The 15,560-nt window shown below is 54.6% G+C and overlaps 2 protein-coding genes across 2 annotated transcripts; both read right to left on the bottom strand.

Moving 5' to 3' along the window:
- Positions 1–293: 293 nt before the first annotated feature.
- Positions 294–5,380, bottom strand: SPACDR (sperm acrosome developmental regulator). Its single transcript, XM_081297175.1, has 3 exons — positions 4,242–5,380; positions 3,634–3,969; positions 294–684 (listed from the first exon to the last, which is right to left on the bottom strand). The coding sequence occupies exons 1-3, from the start codon at positions 4,302–4,304 to the stop codon at positions 451–453; spliced, it is 633 nt and encodes a 210-aa protein (XP_081153301.1). The 5' UTR covers positions 4,305–5,380; the 3' UTR covers positions 294–450.
- Positions 5,381–5,520: 140 nt separating this feature from the next.
- On the bottom strand, positions 5,521–14,747 carry LOC308650818 (TSC22 domain family protein 4; the record flags this gene model as incomplete). Its single annotated transcript, XM_081297174.1, has 4 exons — positions 5,521–6,191; positions 6,497–6,545; positions 11,594–11,754; positions 13,986–14,747. The coding sequence occupies 4 exons, from the start codon at positions 14,745–14,747 to the stop codon at positions 5,982–5,984; spliced, it is 1,182 nt and encodes a 393-aa protein (XP_081153300.1). The 3' UTR covers positions 5,521–5,981.
- Between the last annotated feature and the right edge of the window lie 813 nt (positions 14,748–15,560).

The following is a 15,560-nucleotide window of genomic DNA, read 5'->3' as shown; positions in this document are numbered from 1 at the left end:
ATTCTGACTGGCCAGGCAAAGTTGCCAAGGGCAATCCAGCCCTTAGAAGGATATGGGGATCCAGAGCTGGGACCCCTGCTCTCTACAAACAGATCCAGGGCTTCCTCCCATACACATCTGGGCCCCCAGCTCAGGTACCCCTTTTTCCTAGTCCACCCAAGCCCCCCTTATTACCTCTTCTGTTCACAAGCAAACTCTACATATACTCAGAAACATTTGATATTTATTTCTCAATATTTTGTTATTATTATTATTTTTTTTTACAAATTGAATAAACACAATAAAGGGGAATATGTGGGGCCCCAGGCCTGGCCTTGGGCTCCTGTTGAGATGAGAGGTGACAGTATGGAAACACCTCCTCATCCATAACTTCTGGCCTGCTGCCCTGATCCCTCCTATCAACCTTACCCAAGAGAAAGGTGGGGGCTTTCTGAGGTTCTGAGGTTCTCCCTAGAGGGGACTTCGGGCATCCTGCTTTAGGCCCTGCACTGATTCAAGCTGGGAAGAACTGTGGGTCCCGATGTGATGCCGTCTGTGTCTCTCCTCCCTGCTGGCCAGCTGCCGCAGTTGTTTCCGAATGGCCCAGAGCACCAGGTACACTTCCCGCAGCATCTCAGCCTCTGGGGTCTCCAGGGGGGACTGTCTCCTTAGCTGGGAGGTCACTGAGGTCGAACTCACAGATGACTGTAAAAGAAAGAAAGAAGCCCACGTGTCTTGGGAGAAAGCGCCCTGGGTTCAATCCCTGGTGTGCAGACACAGCAAAGATCTGAGATAACCCATCTCTCCTATCTGGCTGGCTCAGACGGCGCCCCTTCCAGGAAGCCTTCTTAGCTTGCATTAGGTTTTCATTCCCTCTAACCTTGAGTGTGTCCCGTGGACTCTTCTGTTTTCTCCACTAGACTGCAACTCCCAGAAAAACAGCTACCAGTTGAGACCTACCTTTGAGTCCCCCGTTCAGGGTTTCATGGAGAGGGTGTTAAAATGAAGGATAGAATGAATGACACCTTGACTCTCTCTCCAGCCCAGAGCTCATTCCAGAACTCTGTGCCTCTATGTCCCACTGCCTCCAAGACACCTCCTTGCAGATGTCTCACCAACAACTTCAGCACCTCTAATCATCTCCCCCTGTCTCTCCCTCTCCCTGTGACCTCCACCCAACCAACCTGGCCTAACAACCCTACCACCCAAATATTGCTCAGATCCAGAACATCTTTCTCTCTGGACTGGATGGTGCCAGCCTCCAGGGCATCTGGTCCTCTCTGACTGCCCTCCCTTTCAGCCAGGTGAACTTTTAAAATGATTATTAACGCCGTCATACTTGATTCAAGGCCAAAATTAGTGGATTTGGTAGTGACCTTGACGTTTTTCCTTTTTTAAAATTAAACTTTTTAGCTGGGTGAAGTTGCGCATGCCTGTAAACCCAGTGACTCCAGAGGCTGAGGTGAGAGGATCGCAAGTCCAAAGGGCCAGTCTCAGCAACTGAGCCAGGCCCTAAGCAACTTAGCAAAACCTTGTCTCAGAATAAAATATAAAAAAGGGCTGGGGATGTGGCTCAGTGGTTAAGCACCCTGGGTTCAATCCCTGGTACCAAAAATAAGCAAGTAAATAAATAAATAGTATATTAAATTAAATTAAACTTTGAATTTAGAGGCAATTATAGATTGACATGAATTTTAAGAAATAAATATAATCCTGCATATCCTTTACCCAGTTTCTCTACGTAGGAAAATCTTGCAATATCAAAGTCTGGAAATTGGCGTTGATACAAGCCACTCACTTTATTTAGCTTTATTAGTATTCATGTGTGTGTGTGTGAGCGCGTGTGCGCGCGTGTGCTTGTACATGTTTAATTCTACAAAATTTTGTTACAGGTATAGGTGTATGTATCCAAACAACCGCAATCAAGATCCTGATCAGCTATCATCACAAGGATTCTCCTGTTGCCCTTTTATAAGCACCCCACAATAACCCCTAACAAACATTAAACCACTATATGATTTTTCATTTCTACAATTTTGTTACTTCAAAAATGGTATTATCCAGGCATGGTGGCACACACCTGTAATCCCAGCGACTTGGGAGGCTAAGGAAGGAGGATCGCAAGTTCGAGGCCAGCCTCTGCCACTTAGTAAGACCCTCAGCAACTTAGCGAGACCCTGTCTCAAAATAAAAAAATAAATGGGAAAAAAAAGAACTGTGGGTGTAGTTCAGCAGTAAAGTGCCCCTAGGCTCAATCCCTAGTACCAAAATATTAATAATAAAAAATAATGGTTTATCATACAATGGAATCATACAGTAAATAACCTTTTGGGGTTGTTTTCATTCAGAACATTTCCTTTGAGATTCATCCAATTCATCATTCATCATGAATTGATGTCATATACATCAACAGTTTGTCCTTTGTATGGTTGAGTGGTATTTCAGGATGCTATAGTTTGGACTTGTTTTGAGCATGTACCCCCAAGGGTTCATGTGCTGGAAGCTTGAATCCCAGTTAGGGTGATGTTGGGAGCTCATGGGACCTTTAGGAGATAAGACCTAAAGGAAGATGATTTAAGGCATTGGGAATATGCCCCCAGACAGGATTAAGGCAGTTCTTAAGAGTGATCCTGATCCCTGAGTCCTTCTGGCTTCCTATCTTGGCAATGTGTTCTCTTCCACACACACTTCTGCCATTGTGATGGCATCTGCCTTGAAACCCTCACCAGAGGCTGAACACACAGTACCACCTGATCTGGACTTTTAGCCTCCAAAACTGTAGCTAAACAAACCTCTTTTCTTTATAAAGTATTCCAACTCAGGTATTTTATTATAGCAACAGAAAACAGAGTAATATACAGGTATGTGTATATCACAGTTCAACCATTCATCCATTGAAGGACATTTGGGTTGATTTGGGCTATTACAGATAAAGCCGTGAACAGTCACATATAGACATTTGTGGGAATATGAAATTGCATTTATCTGGGATAAATGCCCAGGAGTTCAATTGCTGGGTCATATGATAATTGTGTATTTAGATTTATAAGAAACGTTAGTGTTCTTTTCTAGATTGTCTGCACCATTTTCTAGTTCCAGCAGCCATATGTGAGTGCAGGGGAGCTTTTTAAATCAAAACCTGATCATGTTGCTCCCCTGTTCAAATGTCTTCAAGGGCTTCCATTGCTCTTAGGGTTAAATACAAATTCCACAACTTGGTCAACCTCTGCCTTGTACAAACTAGCCCTTCAGCCAAGATTGCTCCATGCACCTCAAACTACCATGGCACACACCTGACATCCTCTTTTCACAGAACACCCCTCCCTTCCCTTCCACCTTGTCCTAACAACACATCCCAAGGCAAGTGAACTCTTTCAGGTCTCAGCCTCGCCGTCTCTTCTGCAGGAAGGCCTTCCTTGATTCTCTGGGTTTGGGTACCCACAGTTCCCCCCCACTTCCTATGACATACCCCTCAGGATACAGAACAAATCAATGCTCATGATCTTTTCTATGGTCCCATCCCAGGTCTGGGTAAATCTTATCCACTATCGTATCCTCCATGCCTGGCCAAAGAGGAGGCACAGGAAATGTTGAACAAGTGTATGGAGGGAAGAAAAGGTCCCTGGGGGTTGGGGACGGTGAAGAAATGCTAACCTTCCACCTGCACATCTGCCAGCCACTCTGCAGGGCAGATAACATGAGTGTGGAGACCGACTGGACAGCTGTCTGGGGCAGTCGTAGCAGGGAGCGAGGCTCAGGGCCCAGCTCCAGCTCAGTCTCGTCCACGGTTTCGTCCACGGTTTTCGCCAGCACGTAGGCCTCAGCCACCTCAGGGTGCTCTTCCAGAGTGGTGACCTTAGCCTCTTTGGGGGGTTCAATCAACTTGACAGTGTCCAACTCCGTAGTCTCCTCCACCCCCTTGATTTCTTGTTTCTTGGAGTCAGTGGGTTCCAAGATGATTAGCTTAGCTCTGCGTCTCCACTGAAGAACCTGAGAAAGAAGACCCATGAGAGGCAGGAGATGGGGGGCCAGCAGGAGCAGCAGTCAAGGGGAGAAAAACACCCTGGGAGGGGTATAACCCCCCAGCCCTGCCTTCTTCCCCTCAAGCCCCTCCCTGGATCTCTAAGCCCTGGCCACCTCCCATAGATTTAGTTTGGCCACAGAAGATGGAAGCCACGTGGTGGTGGTGGGGCACTAGCATCTAGAAGTGACCAGGACTCTCAGCCCAGCACCAGGAGGACCAGGCAGGATGTGAAACTCACCCAACAGGTCATTCTTTGCCAAACTCGTCTGATCCAAAAGATGAACCTCATGATCACAGCCATCGTTCCAGAACCCCAAGTAGGGACAGGGCCAACATGTGGGACAGGGAGAGGGACAGGCTTTTGGGCACTGGATGACACACCACAAGGGTCTTGTAGGAGCTGAAGAGTCTCAAGCACAGCAGGGAAGGAAGGAATAGGAAATCTAGGGGCAAAGATCTCTTCAGCAACTCATCCCAGGTCCTTCCTCCCCTCCCTGGGACAGGGAGAGGAGTCAAAGTGCAGAAGAACCTAGGGTGACAGAGAGTTCTAGTCCATTGTGAGAGCCACCTGGCCCTGGTCCCAACCCCCGAGGCCCTTCCAGGACCCACGGAGCTCATTGCTTATGGCCTCGACTCTTCTTGCCACCAATCCAGGGAAAGGAAAGTGACATTGACTGAGTGTCTGGTATGTGCTAGGCGTTTTCCATGTACTGTGCCACGTGATCCTCAAAACAGCCCTTCAAGATTGATGTGACTGTCAGCACCACTGTATACCCATGAGAAATCCGAGATTCAGAAAATCTGGAGAATTTGTCTGAGACTGTAAATCTGAGGAGCTAGAAGGCAAGGGGCCCAACCCAGGTGGGCCCTGGAGGACCGGCTTCTCCATACCTCTCCCCTCCGGTCAGGGTCTCCTGTGGCTCCTCTCAGGGTTCCCCTCAAGCTGCGACTGCTGCTTCTCCCCGCTCCCCCACTAGATGGGGTCTTTCTGGCTGGCTGCTGCTTTCTGCCCGGGACCCAAGCCCAGGCTGCCAGGGAGGGGCCTGCTCACCCACAGGGCCTGTCCTCAGCCAGCTGGGGGTGGAAGCCACGGCGGCCAGCCAGGCCTGGTGAGGGCACTGTGTGCCCGGGGAGCCTGGCCCACACCCAGCCTTGAGACAAGGGGCCCATTCAGGGCCCCCCGCTCCACCCCCAAGCAGCCACCCGGATCCAGCCCGCAGAGGGGACACGCTGGGAAGCTGGGGGTGGATCCTGAACAAACACCAAAGGCCTCATTGTTTCTCTCCCCCCACAGCACGTGGGCAGACGCCGCCCCCCACCCCACTCCTCTGCCCGGCCTGCCTGCCCCCTTCCCAAGACCCGAACCACTGACTCCCATTTCCTGCGCCTCTGTCTACCATTCTGCCTCGGCCACGTGACACCTCCCCAGCCTTGACAGGATCTCCAGGGGAGCTCAGGCTGCAGGAGTGGGCCTCCACACAGGTCTGGACACAAGCAACGCCATGCCAACCTCCAAATTCAAGTTTCTTCAGATTTTTTAATTATAATTATTATTTTAATAACAACCTGAAACCCAGAACTTCCAGACACTGTCCATATGCCCTCCCCTGGGCAGTGGAGAGGGAGCACTTTGAGGGGAACAAAGTGTGGGGGGGATTGTTGCCAGGGAGCCTCCGACTCCCCCAAGCCATCTACTGCTGGGGAACCCAGAATACTGACACCCAGGGAGGGAGGGGGCTGGGATCTCTCATGGAGGGGGCTCCATCTAGCACCCCATCCCGAGCCCTCCCCCCTCCATCGAGGCCTGAGGACCAAGGCAGGGACGGGGGCAGGGGGGAAACAGGCCAGTACTGAGCCTAAAAATCCCATCCCTGGGGGTCAGGGGGCATTAAAGCTGCATAGGAAGAGGGGCAGGCTGCTGGCGCAAAGCCTGGCGACCATGGCAGCCCCCAAAGGCACATTGTGAGGGAAGGGAGGCTCAGACAGAGGGCCCATTGGGTGCAGGGGGCCCAAGCCGTGGGAGCCCCGAGGAGGGCAGCTGTGCCAGCTGCTCTGGGCTGGCCAGGGCACGCAGCAGTCCGTTCTCCTGCTCCAGCGCGGCGTTCCGCTCTGCCAGGTCTCGGATCTGCTCCTTCAGCACCTCCACCTCCTCCCGGACCGCAAACATGAGGTGGGACTTTACCAAGTCCTGGGGGTCCAGGGACAGGCAAAGAGTCAGGGCCGCCAGACCACCCCATCGGAATCCCACGCCCAGTGCCTGAGGGTGTGTGGCTGAGACACTCCCCTGTGCCAAAGGAGGAGGGGCTCCGGGGAAGGAAGGGCATGAGGCAGAGGGTAGGGGGCAAGGCTACCAGCAGGGGCAAGGGCAGGGGGGCAGGGCTCACAGACAAGGATGGGGCCGGGGGCTGGTGTTGGTAACAGGGAGAGTAGGGGTGGGCGAAGGGACTGCTAAAGGGAGCCAGGGTCTCCTGGCACCAAGATGTCTTTTCTTACCATGGCTTGTTCGATCTTGTTGTCAATGCCAACCAGGCTTCCGGAGCCACTGGAGAGACACAGGGAGGTGAGAGGTGAGGAGGGGGCCAGGCATCTGCACAGCCTAGCCACTGTCTTCTTCGCGACAGGCTCTGGCCTCCTCCCCAGCCCCCTGGTGACAGCCCATAGCCCTCCTGTACCTGTGACAGTAGAGAATCAGGGGGAGCAGGGTTTTGTCCATTCCCCGGCGGGGTGAGGGCCGCTGCCCAGGGCCCCCCAGGCCCCGGTGGGGTGGGGGTACAGGTGCCCCTCGGATTGGGGATGCTCCCCGTGGGGAACTAGGGGAGGAGACACAGCCCCTTTTTCGGGGTGGCCCCGGAGCCATCCCCACTACTCTGGTCTCGAAAGAGGACACCAGGGATTTGACAGAGACCCCTGGCTGGGCCATCCCTGAGGGGAGAGAATCCTCAGGGTCCCCCAAAAGGAGAAGGTTGTATTGAAGGAATGCTCGGGGGGCTCAGAGCCCCCCGGCAGAACGGGGTCTGGCTGGTGCCAGGCAGGCAGAGAGGAGACGGGGCCTAGGGGGTGCTGTCCTGAAAGATATACTACACCGCCCCCTAGGGCAAGGACCAGCTGCTATTGGCTCCTCAGGGACACGGGGACCCCCCTCCCACAGCTCCACAGTGGGCGGGAATTCCCAGACACGATCAGTGCCAGTGTCCCCTTCTCACCCTGGCGCCCATCCCAGAGCAGAGGGGAGGGGGCAGTGGAGGGAAGTCAGCTGGTGGCCTGGATCGGGGGAGGGGCTGAGGGGCGAGATGCCTGGGTTGAGGAGGGGTGGGAAGGTGAGATGGGCCCTAGGAATCATCTCCCCACCTGAGGCCTTCCTGCCCACTCTGGGCTATGACTGGCCTCCCTCGAGGCCTTAAGAAAAGGAGAGAAGGGTGGCGGGAGACTCTGATATACTTGTGTGCTCCCCCACAAACACAGAGCCAGCATCACAGGTGACCCTGAGAACCTGGGCCAAGGGTCTCCAGCATCCATAGTGAAGAATCGGAATGGGAATGGTTACTATGACAATGGAAACCTAGATCTGACCGCTGTGAATCAAATACAGCCTAAGGATCTGGACCTGGGTCTGGGGTCTTCTTGGAAGGAGGCAGGGCTTGAGGAGAGGTAGGAAGGTAAGGTTTGCGTTCGGACTTTTGAGCAGAGCCTTTGAACAGAGCTAGGAAGAACAGGACAGGGAGCCAGGGGCAGTCCTGGCTGCAGTTTTCTAAATGGCCACCAGAGGGAGACTCAAGCCTGGCCCAAAGGTCCCTTGGGACTGGCTCCTGATTGGCCCTGGGGCAATGGCTCTTTTTTTTGTGTGTGTGATATTAGCTTTCGTTTTATTTTATTTTTTTTTTATTGGTTGTTCACAACATTACAAAGCTCTTGACATATCATATGGGGCAATGGCTCTTAATCCCAGAATCTATAGATCTCCTTCAAACCCTCTGGTGGTCCAGGGCTTGCATAGAACTTTGATCCCTGCCCCATCCTCCAGGGCTCCCTCTTCCACCACCCAGGCCCCAGGCCCCTGCCTCAGCCTATAGTTCACAACCCACACGAACCAGCTTCTACCTTGGCCCCTGTCCCCTTTTGGAGAATCACCAGTCCTGTCTCCCCAACCCCCCCACTGAGCCTCTCAGAGTCAGGGCCCCACTACATTGTATCCCATGTGCTGCTGCTCCCCATAGGCCCTCCCTCCTGGCTGTCAGCTCCAACTTGCTTCCCTGTGGGGGGATCAGCACTCAATCCAAGGTGACCCTGGCCTGAGAACTTGCTGCCAGGAAGGGAGCTTGAGAGAGCTGGGAATTTTCCATTTCCTTTCCAAGCTCTGGGTGCAGAAGGCGCTGACAGGTAGAGCAACCAAGGGGGTGACCAGGCCCAGGAAAGCAGAACAAGTAGTGAGCAAGGACACCTGGGCCTCCAGGGGACAGTAGGGACAGTAGGAAAGGGCGGGCCAATCAGTATCAAAGCAGTTTTCCATCTATCACACCTGGGTGGAGCCTGGGCCACCACAGAAAACCCAATACCCTCCCCTCCCCAGCACATACAGACAGACACCAGAGAGGGACAGATACACAGAAATAGGAGCACCAGTCGGGCCTGGCAGACACTCAGGCAAAGATGCCAAGGAAGTCAATCATTCTCACCAGAAATCAAGGCCTAATACAACAATAAACATTTGTTGGCTGATAGATGACTATCTCCTGTTTGTCTAGCGCTGCTGAGATTTGACAGGACTTCCCCTGTGACATTCTAACATTAACACTTCAAGGGACCAGAACTCTGACAACCCAAGCCCGTCCTCTGAGAACCCTGGAGTGAGGGGACCCTATGCTAGCTAGTATTCCTAGGCCAGGTCAGGAGCAGGAAGTTGGGGCTGGCCACATAGGACTGGCCCTCACCACAGGCCTCAAAGCAACTTGGTGTGAATCAAAACAACAACAACAAAAAAACCTTCCTCAAGACACTTATTGCATCTTCCAGAACATTCTCACGACTTCAAATGTGGACTGTGACTTCTAATTTTGAGGCACCCCCTGGAGTTGTGTCATGCATGACATGCATAACTGGGGACTCCAGCCCCACAGGACTCTTGGGTCCTGAGGTGAGGACAGTCCTAGAAGCTGGTCTTCCCCTTTGAAGGTCAAATAAAACAGTTTCAACATGAGAATCAGATGAAGATATAGGGCATCTGGGAGAGGTGAAGAGGTTCGGATTCCAGGAACAGGGACAAGCCCTGCTCCCTGATGTCTTCTAAGAGCCCCCAGGGTCTGGGCCTAAAGCCAAGAAAGTGGCATCCGGCTGCCCTGTCTACACTCCCTCCCGGATCTGTGATGTCTTTGGGGGTGGAGCCAACCCAGGGAGGGGGAGGGGGCTGGCTTGACCCACTTGGGTGAGCTGTCCCTGCATCTGTCTGGAGAGAGGACATCCTAGAGACAGTTGCCACCTCCTGTAGCAGAGAGGGGAGAGCATGGTTGAAGGTAGTCAGACCCCCACTGCAGTCCAGCCACACACTGGCTCGGTGACCTTGGACAAGTATGTAAAACTCTCCTGAGTCTCAGTGTCCATCTGGAAGCTGAGAGGTGGAGATCATGGGATTGCTTTTAGGGTTACAAAAGATAAGAGACAGTACCAGACCCAAAAGACAGCACTAGGCAGAGAAATGTACTTTTTATCCCCAAGTCCCTGGGATATAATCCCTCAATGCCTGGATCCTCCAGATTGGCCATCTACTGTCACACCTTAATCAAGTAGTTCCCATCTGCTAGGCCCTGTGGGGGACACAGAGGATCTTCAACCCAGGAGCCTGTGGACAGTCTGAATCCATCAGGCACCCTCTGTTCTCCCACCCCAGATTTTGAGGACTAAAAAGACAGTGTCCAGGATCCAGACACCTAACACCCCAGCCTACTTTCCCTCTCAAAAGGGAGGTCCCATGCCACTTGGACCCTGGTTTCCTGCCAGTTCCAAGAACACCAGACAAGTGACATGGGGTCTACACACCCCATTCCTAGGGGGCAGGGGATAGCCCAACCCAAACCAGCTGGTCTAGCAGGGTGGGGTCCAAGGGGCTGGGCTGGGCCAGAGCCCCAGAGCCTTGGAGCCAGGCAGGGTAGAGTGGAGGCTGGGAGCTGGACCGGTCAGACTAGGGTGTGCAGAGGGGGTGGGACAGAGGGAGAGAGGGAGGGGACAAGTCAAAAGAATAGAGCTGAGAAGACCTCTGAAGGCAGAACCCTCTAAGGCAGAGAAAGCCAGAGGCTGAGCTATGAAATCAACAGGGGTAGAGGAGGGACAGGAGCTCTTTTGCCAGGGAACCTCCCAAATGGGACGGGGAGAGGGTGGGAAGCGCTGAGAATAGCAGCAATGGGGGCAGGTGACTCTCTGGGCCCTGGCCGACCTCACACCTCACACATTCCTGGGAGCCAGCTGGGAGTGAGTACAGAAGCCACTTTGCCCTGTCCTGCCCTGCCTGGAACCAGACCCTCACCCTCCATCCCAGGGGCTCCTGGCTGCCCCAGTCCTCTTCTTTGGGCCCCCACTCTGCCCAGTGCCACTGGTCCTGTTTTTATGTGGGTCTCAGTCTCTGATTCCAGGGGGTGGCGCTACCTTAGGAGAAAATAGGAAGGCGCAACTCCATCTGGAATGGGTCCCTCCAGCACCCACTCACCCACTAGTGAAGTCCCACCCCTTATTTCCTTCCAAACAGGAAGTCCCTCCCCGCAGGGCCTCCAACAGGAAGTCCCACTCCTCCCTCCAATAAAAGTAGTAGCTCCCTAGCCCTTCTCCTGGGTTCCTATCAGTCCACTGCCAGAAACTAGCACCCTAGCCATCCGACTCGGGATTTTGTTCCTCCCTTTTCAGCTGGCTGACATTCCTGTGAATGTTGAAACCTGGCCCTCAAAACCGGAAGTCCTGCCCACTCTGCCACCGAACAGTGCATTCTATCCTAAAGGGCAAAGCCAAAAAGTCCTGCCGTCTTGGGCCATCCTTGCTGCCAGGCAGCTGTGCCATGGAAGGGCTCGGCCTCTGTGGTGTTCCTAGCTCTTGTCTTCTGACCACATCCCTTCAGGGAACAGAATTTTAGAGTAATGCTTTCCAGGTACTCAAAGTCTTAGGACCCTAAGGGAGTCTGGATGGACTATAAGGAAGTCCCAGGATAATCCATGAGGACCGAAAGTATACTACTGCCCTTGCTGGTAGGGGCAGAGAGAGATGGAGCTGGGAGGAGACTGATTCCCTATTCTCATCTCTAGTGTCCTTGCCAGCGGGTTCCTAGGGTTGAGCAGATGTTCTGTAAATCTGCAAGAGTTCTGGAATTTGACAACAATGACTCCCTTCAAACTCTAAAAAAGTCCCTGATGTGACAGTCCTAAGTCAGGGAGTCCCACCCAGCTCTTTCCACTGGGAGGGAGTGGATCCCAGATCAACTTTGCTCAGTGGTTATGCCCAGGCCAGCCCTCTCTGTTCTCCAAATTCACCTCCCAAGACTGACAAAGGCCAGCAGCATCATAGAGCTGCCCTCGGTGCCTAAAACTGAAGTTCCACCACATGGAGCCCACCTACCTATCGTCATCGCTGTCCAAGTGACCACTGATGGCCAACATGGAACGGGCCAGGCTGAGGCTCTGGGCTGCTGCTGCTCCAAAGGGGTCTGGAGACTTGTGAACCAGACTGGCATCAAAGTAGAGGGCCGGGGAGCTGGGGCGGGAGTCAAATGGGGGCACCTAGAAGCAGAGGTGGGAACCATCACGTTGAGAGAGAAATTAGCCTAGTGGTCCTCTTTCCTCCCCACCTCCCCAACTCCTTCCTAAGGAGCCAGGAATCCTGTCCCCAGCAGCCCTTCCCTCCTTCAGCCCTGACTGAAGGCCTTGGGGTTACAGAAGCAAGGAAAAACAGCATCACCTCAGGACTGGGGAGTGTGACTTCTGGGGTATCAGAGAGGGGCTCTGGTTTGCATTTGGGAACTTCTTGCCCTCAGTTAGGACCTCTAATTAGAAACTACTCAGAATATCTGCAATATATCATTGACCTTCTTAAAGCCACTCAAATGTCACTTCCTTAGAGGCATTTCCCCACCGTTCACAAGTCTAGTAAACTGTGTCACTTTTTTATAGCACCTAATATTATCTGAAATTAAAGTATTTATTGTGTCTCCCCTACTAGAAGGTAAGTTTGTTCTGTAACTATTTGTAGAATGAATAAATCCTCAGAAACTGGTCCTCCACCCCCCACCCCGACTCCAGCTTCTCCTCTTAAACTTCTCAGGCTTCAGGTGAAGTTCAACAACTGCTCTCTGCCCTGCTTTGGGGTTGGGGGGCATTGTGGAGGTGGGGGAAGGAGGAGCCTGGGCGGGGACCACACAGCCCAACAGGCGCTGGGGGTGGCTGCAAGAGGGCGGGGGCGACAGGAACAAGACAAGACGCCTCTGTGAGGCCCGGGGAGGCCCTAGCTTCTCGGAAAAGCCAAGAACAGAGAGTCCAGGGTGGTTAGAGGGACAGAGCAAAGGGGGGCCCAGGTGGTGCCCCTGACCTTCCTTCACCTTTCCCTGGCCTCTGCTGGAGGCATGGAGGGGGAAGAGACACGGGACACTAAAAGGGAGCCAGACTTTTGGGCAGGGAAATAGCGACACAGTTGCATGCACACAGGAAACCATCAGGACATGGCAGGGCGGAAGGAAGGGGGTCACTGGCACTGAGGGGAGAGGAGCAGGGTCTGCAGAACCCAGAGCAGCTCAAGCAGACTTAAGATTGGTGAGCAGAGGGGGGCTTGCTCTAGAAGAGTCTGGGGTCAGGGACTAGAGAACTACAACTTCTCTCCTGGGGTAGGAACTGAATGGAAGAGCTTCAGAAAGGTGGGGGGAGAGGGGGGGTGTTGTAAGTGCAGAGGTCATGAAAGAGAATTGGAGGCCACGAGCGGTGGGGGGAGCCGGTCCTGACTGGTCCTGACAGGGCCCAGACATCCAGGCTGGGGATATTTTTACACTGTGGTTTGTGCCCAAGGCCAGGAAGGGGAAAGAGCCCTCATCCTCGAACTCCCTGCCCTTCCTCCAGCAGCCCAAGGTGTTATTTTTTCCTCCAGGGCAGAAGCATCCAACCCTCACATCCCTGGCAGCCCACCCCCTACCCCAGGGACCCAGGCATCCTGCCCCCAGCCCAGACTTGTTCCTCTTTTGGAGACAGGAAGCAGAAAGAAGTAGAGGATTTAACTCCTTCCCTCCTGCTTCCCAATATTCTCCCACTCCACTGTGGTGAAGTCACCTCCAGCTGTCAATCCTGGAGAGGCCCAGGTGCACGGGACTCAGAAAGATGACCAGGGTGGAAAAAGACAACCAACCAGCACCCCACCCCCCCATTCCTATAAAAAGTGCCCCCCACCCAAATCCTTGGTTTCTCAGAAAAAACATGGCTTGCTGCAAAGCAAGAGATTGGGCTGGGTTGGGAGGCTGGTGGGAGGAATGAAGACCCCCGTGTCCAACACAGGGCTGCAATGGAAAGACTCACAATGGAATGCCTACCTTTTATGGCCACCCCAAACCCTGGCAGCTCCTCCCTCAGAGGCCCAGCCAAGCACCCAGGTGGGGCCTCCTCCCTCATCACCTGGAGCCAGGGGGTAGAGACCAAAGCAAATGGTGAAGGCTGAAGCGGGCCTCCAATAGGTTTTATGGAAACAATCAAGGGCCAAGGCAACAACTTAAAGACCAAGGAGAGAGAAAGAAGGTGTAGAATGTAGAAGAGAAGGAGCCTGGAAGATAACATAAAGGAGGGACGGACTTCAAAGTGTGATGGCAGGGAGAAAAAAGAGGAGCGCTCTGACCTACCTGACAGACATGTCAGTGGAGCTGGGGAGAGCAGGATGGAGGAGAGGCAAGGAGGCTCAGGATGGGAGTTAGGCCTACTAGGCCCAGAACTAAGCACAGCCCCTCGGTGTTTCCCTCAACCTGGAATACAATGCTTACCTGCCCCGTCTCCTCTGGAGGAACCAACTCCATCCTCAGCCATTGGGCTCCATCTCTCCTCCGGGACAGTGGAGGGGTTCCAGCTGCGGACCCCCCAGCCTCTACCTCCACCCTCAGGGAGGGCAGGGGTGTGGCAGCCAGGGATGTGCCCGTGCTATCCCCAGTCCCAGGCTCTGGGGGGCGCTGCTGGGGTGGGGAGGCTGATAGGAGGGGTGTTTCTGCCTTGGCCTTGCCAGGAACCGCCAGCTGGCCCAGTCCCCCAGTGAAGGAGCGGGCTTGAGGTCCAGGGGAGGTGGGGGGTGGGCGGAGCCAGGAGGTGGGGCCCTGAGACAGGCCTGACTGTGGCATGGGGGCACCCAGGCCCAAGCTGGCCAGCTCCAACCTGGAATCCAAAGATCTGCCCCCAGTGCCCCCCGAGGCCCCTCGAATTCCCTCCAAGAGGCGGCTGAAGCTCGGGGGCTCCAGGTCTCTCTCGTAAACATCCACACACGTCCAACGACCTCGGCGATAAGGCTCTCCCAGGCCGTGGGGCAGCTTCACCACCCGGAAACGGGAGGCAGGGGCCCCGGGTGGTGGGGAGCCATTCCGGGGGGTGCTCCTGCCCCCTGGATCAGGGTTGGGCTCCCCGTTGGGAAGGCGTGGTGGGGGCCCGGTGGGGGCCGTCGGAGCAGGGGAATCTGAAGCCCCTGGGCTCCCTGGGCCCTCGTAGTCCGTGGTGACGCTGGTGATTTGGAAACTGCTCTTCTTCTTGCCCCCACTCATGGTCCCTGGGGCTCAGAACGAGTAGGGGTGGGGGAGGGGATGGGCTCCTAGAAGGGGCTCAGGCACCCCTGGAACAGGGGGGCCACATGGCGGGGGCATCAGGGCCCCTAGTGACGTCTGGGTCCGACATGGTAAGAGGGCCTTGAAAGAACTGGGGGTGCCTGGTTGGGGACGGGAGAACAGGGGAGGAGAGGTGGCGGGAGGGGGGGGCAGGGGCAGGGGCAGGTTTTTCCTGCTGCTGTCGCTGCTGAACTCCAGAGCTGAGTTTGCAAACTGGAAAAAAGAGAGAGAGTGTGTGTCAGAGAGAGAGAGAGAGAGAGAGAGAGAGAGAGAGAGAAGAGAAAAAGCAGTGGGCAGGCCACCTCCGGGGCTTCCTCTCTGGGGAGCAGAATGGGGGAGGAAGGGGAAACCGCCAGAGACCCAGAGACAAAGAGACAGGCAGAGATGACAGACACCAGAATAGAGGGGACAGGACCTAGAGGGCATGCAGAGCAGGAAGAGGCAGATGAGACCCAAAGTTGAGCATTTCTTGCCAGGGATTCAAACTCACCGGACTGAATTGTCCGGAGAGCACGGGACTCCCGGACCTGGGTGAACCGGGTTGAAGCGACTCCTCGCCTGGCCAGGCCACCTGGAGACCTCTCCTGGGCCTCCAGGACCCCCACCTCGGCTCCCATATCCCTGGGACAGGCCCTGCCCGCCACCCCAAGCGCCCCGCCCAACCCCTAGACCTACCTCTCCGAGCTGAGCCAGGGGTCTCAGCGACTAAGATGTCGGGCTGTCCTTTTCCTGGGGCCGCCTGTCCCGGGTCAA

The sequence above is a fragment of the Spermophilus citellus genome (genome assembly GCF_964194105.1).
Source record: "Spermophilus citellus genome assembly, chromosome: 6".
In the NCBI taxonomy this organism is placed as follows: domain Eukaryota; kingdom Metazoa; phylum Chordata; class Mammalia; order Rodentia; family Sciuridae; genus Spermophilus; species Spermophilus citellus.
The sequence above is the reverse complement of the archived record's forward strand: the minus strand, read 5'-3'. Positions and strand labels throughout refer to the sequence as shown.

Excerpts from the sequence above, each read along its gene's own strand:
- SPACDR (XM_081297175.1), bottom strand. The coding sequence starts at position 4,304 with ATGGCTGTGATCATGAGGTTCATCTTTTGGATCAGACGAGTTTGGCAA. Across the intron at positions 3,970-4,241 it reads GGCAAAGAATGACCTGTTGG|GTTCTTCAGTGGAGACGCAG; the intron begins GTGAGTTTCACA and ends CTTCTTTCTCAG. Across the intron at positions 685-3,633 it reads GGCAGATGTGCAGGTGGAAG|TCATCTGTGAGTTCGACCTC; the intron begins GTTAGCATTTCT and ends TTTCTTTTACAG.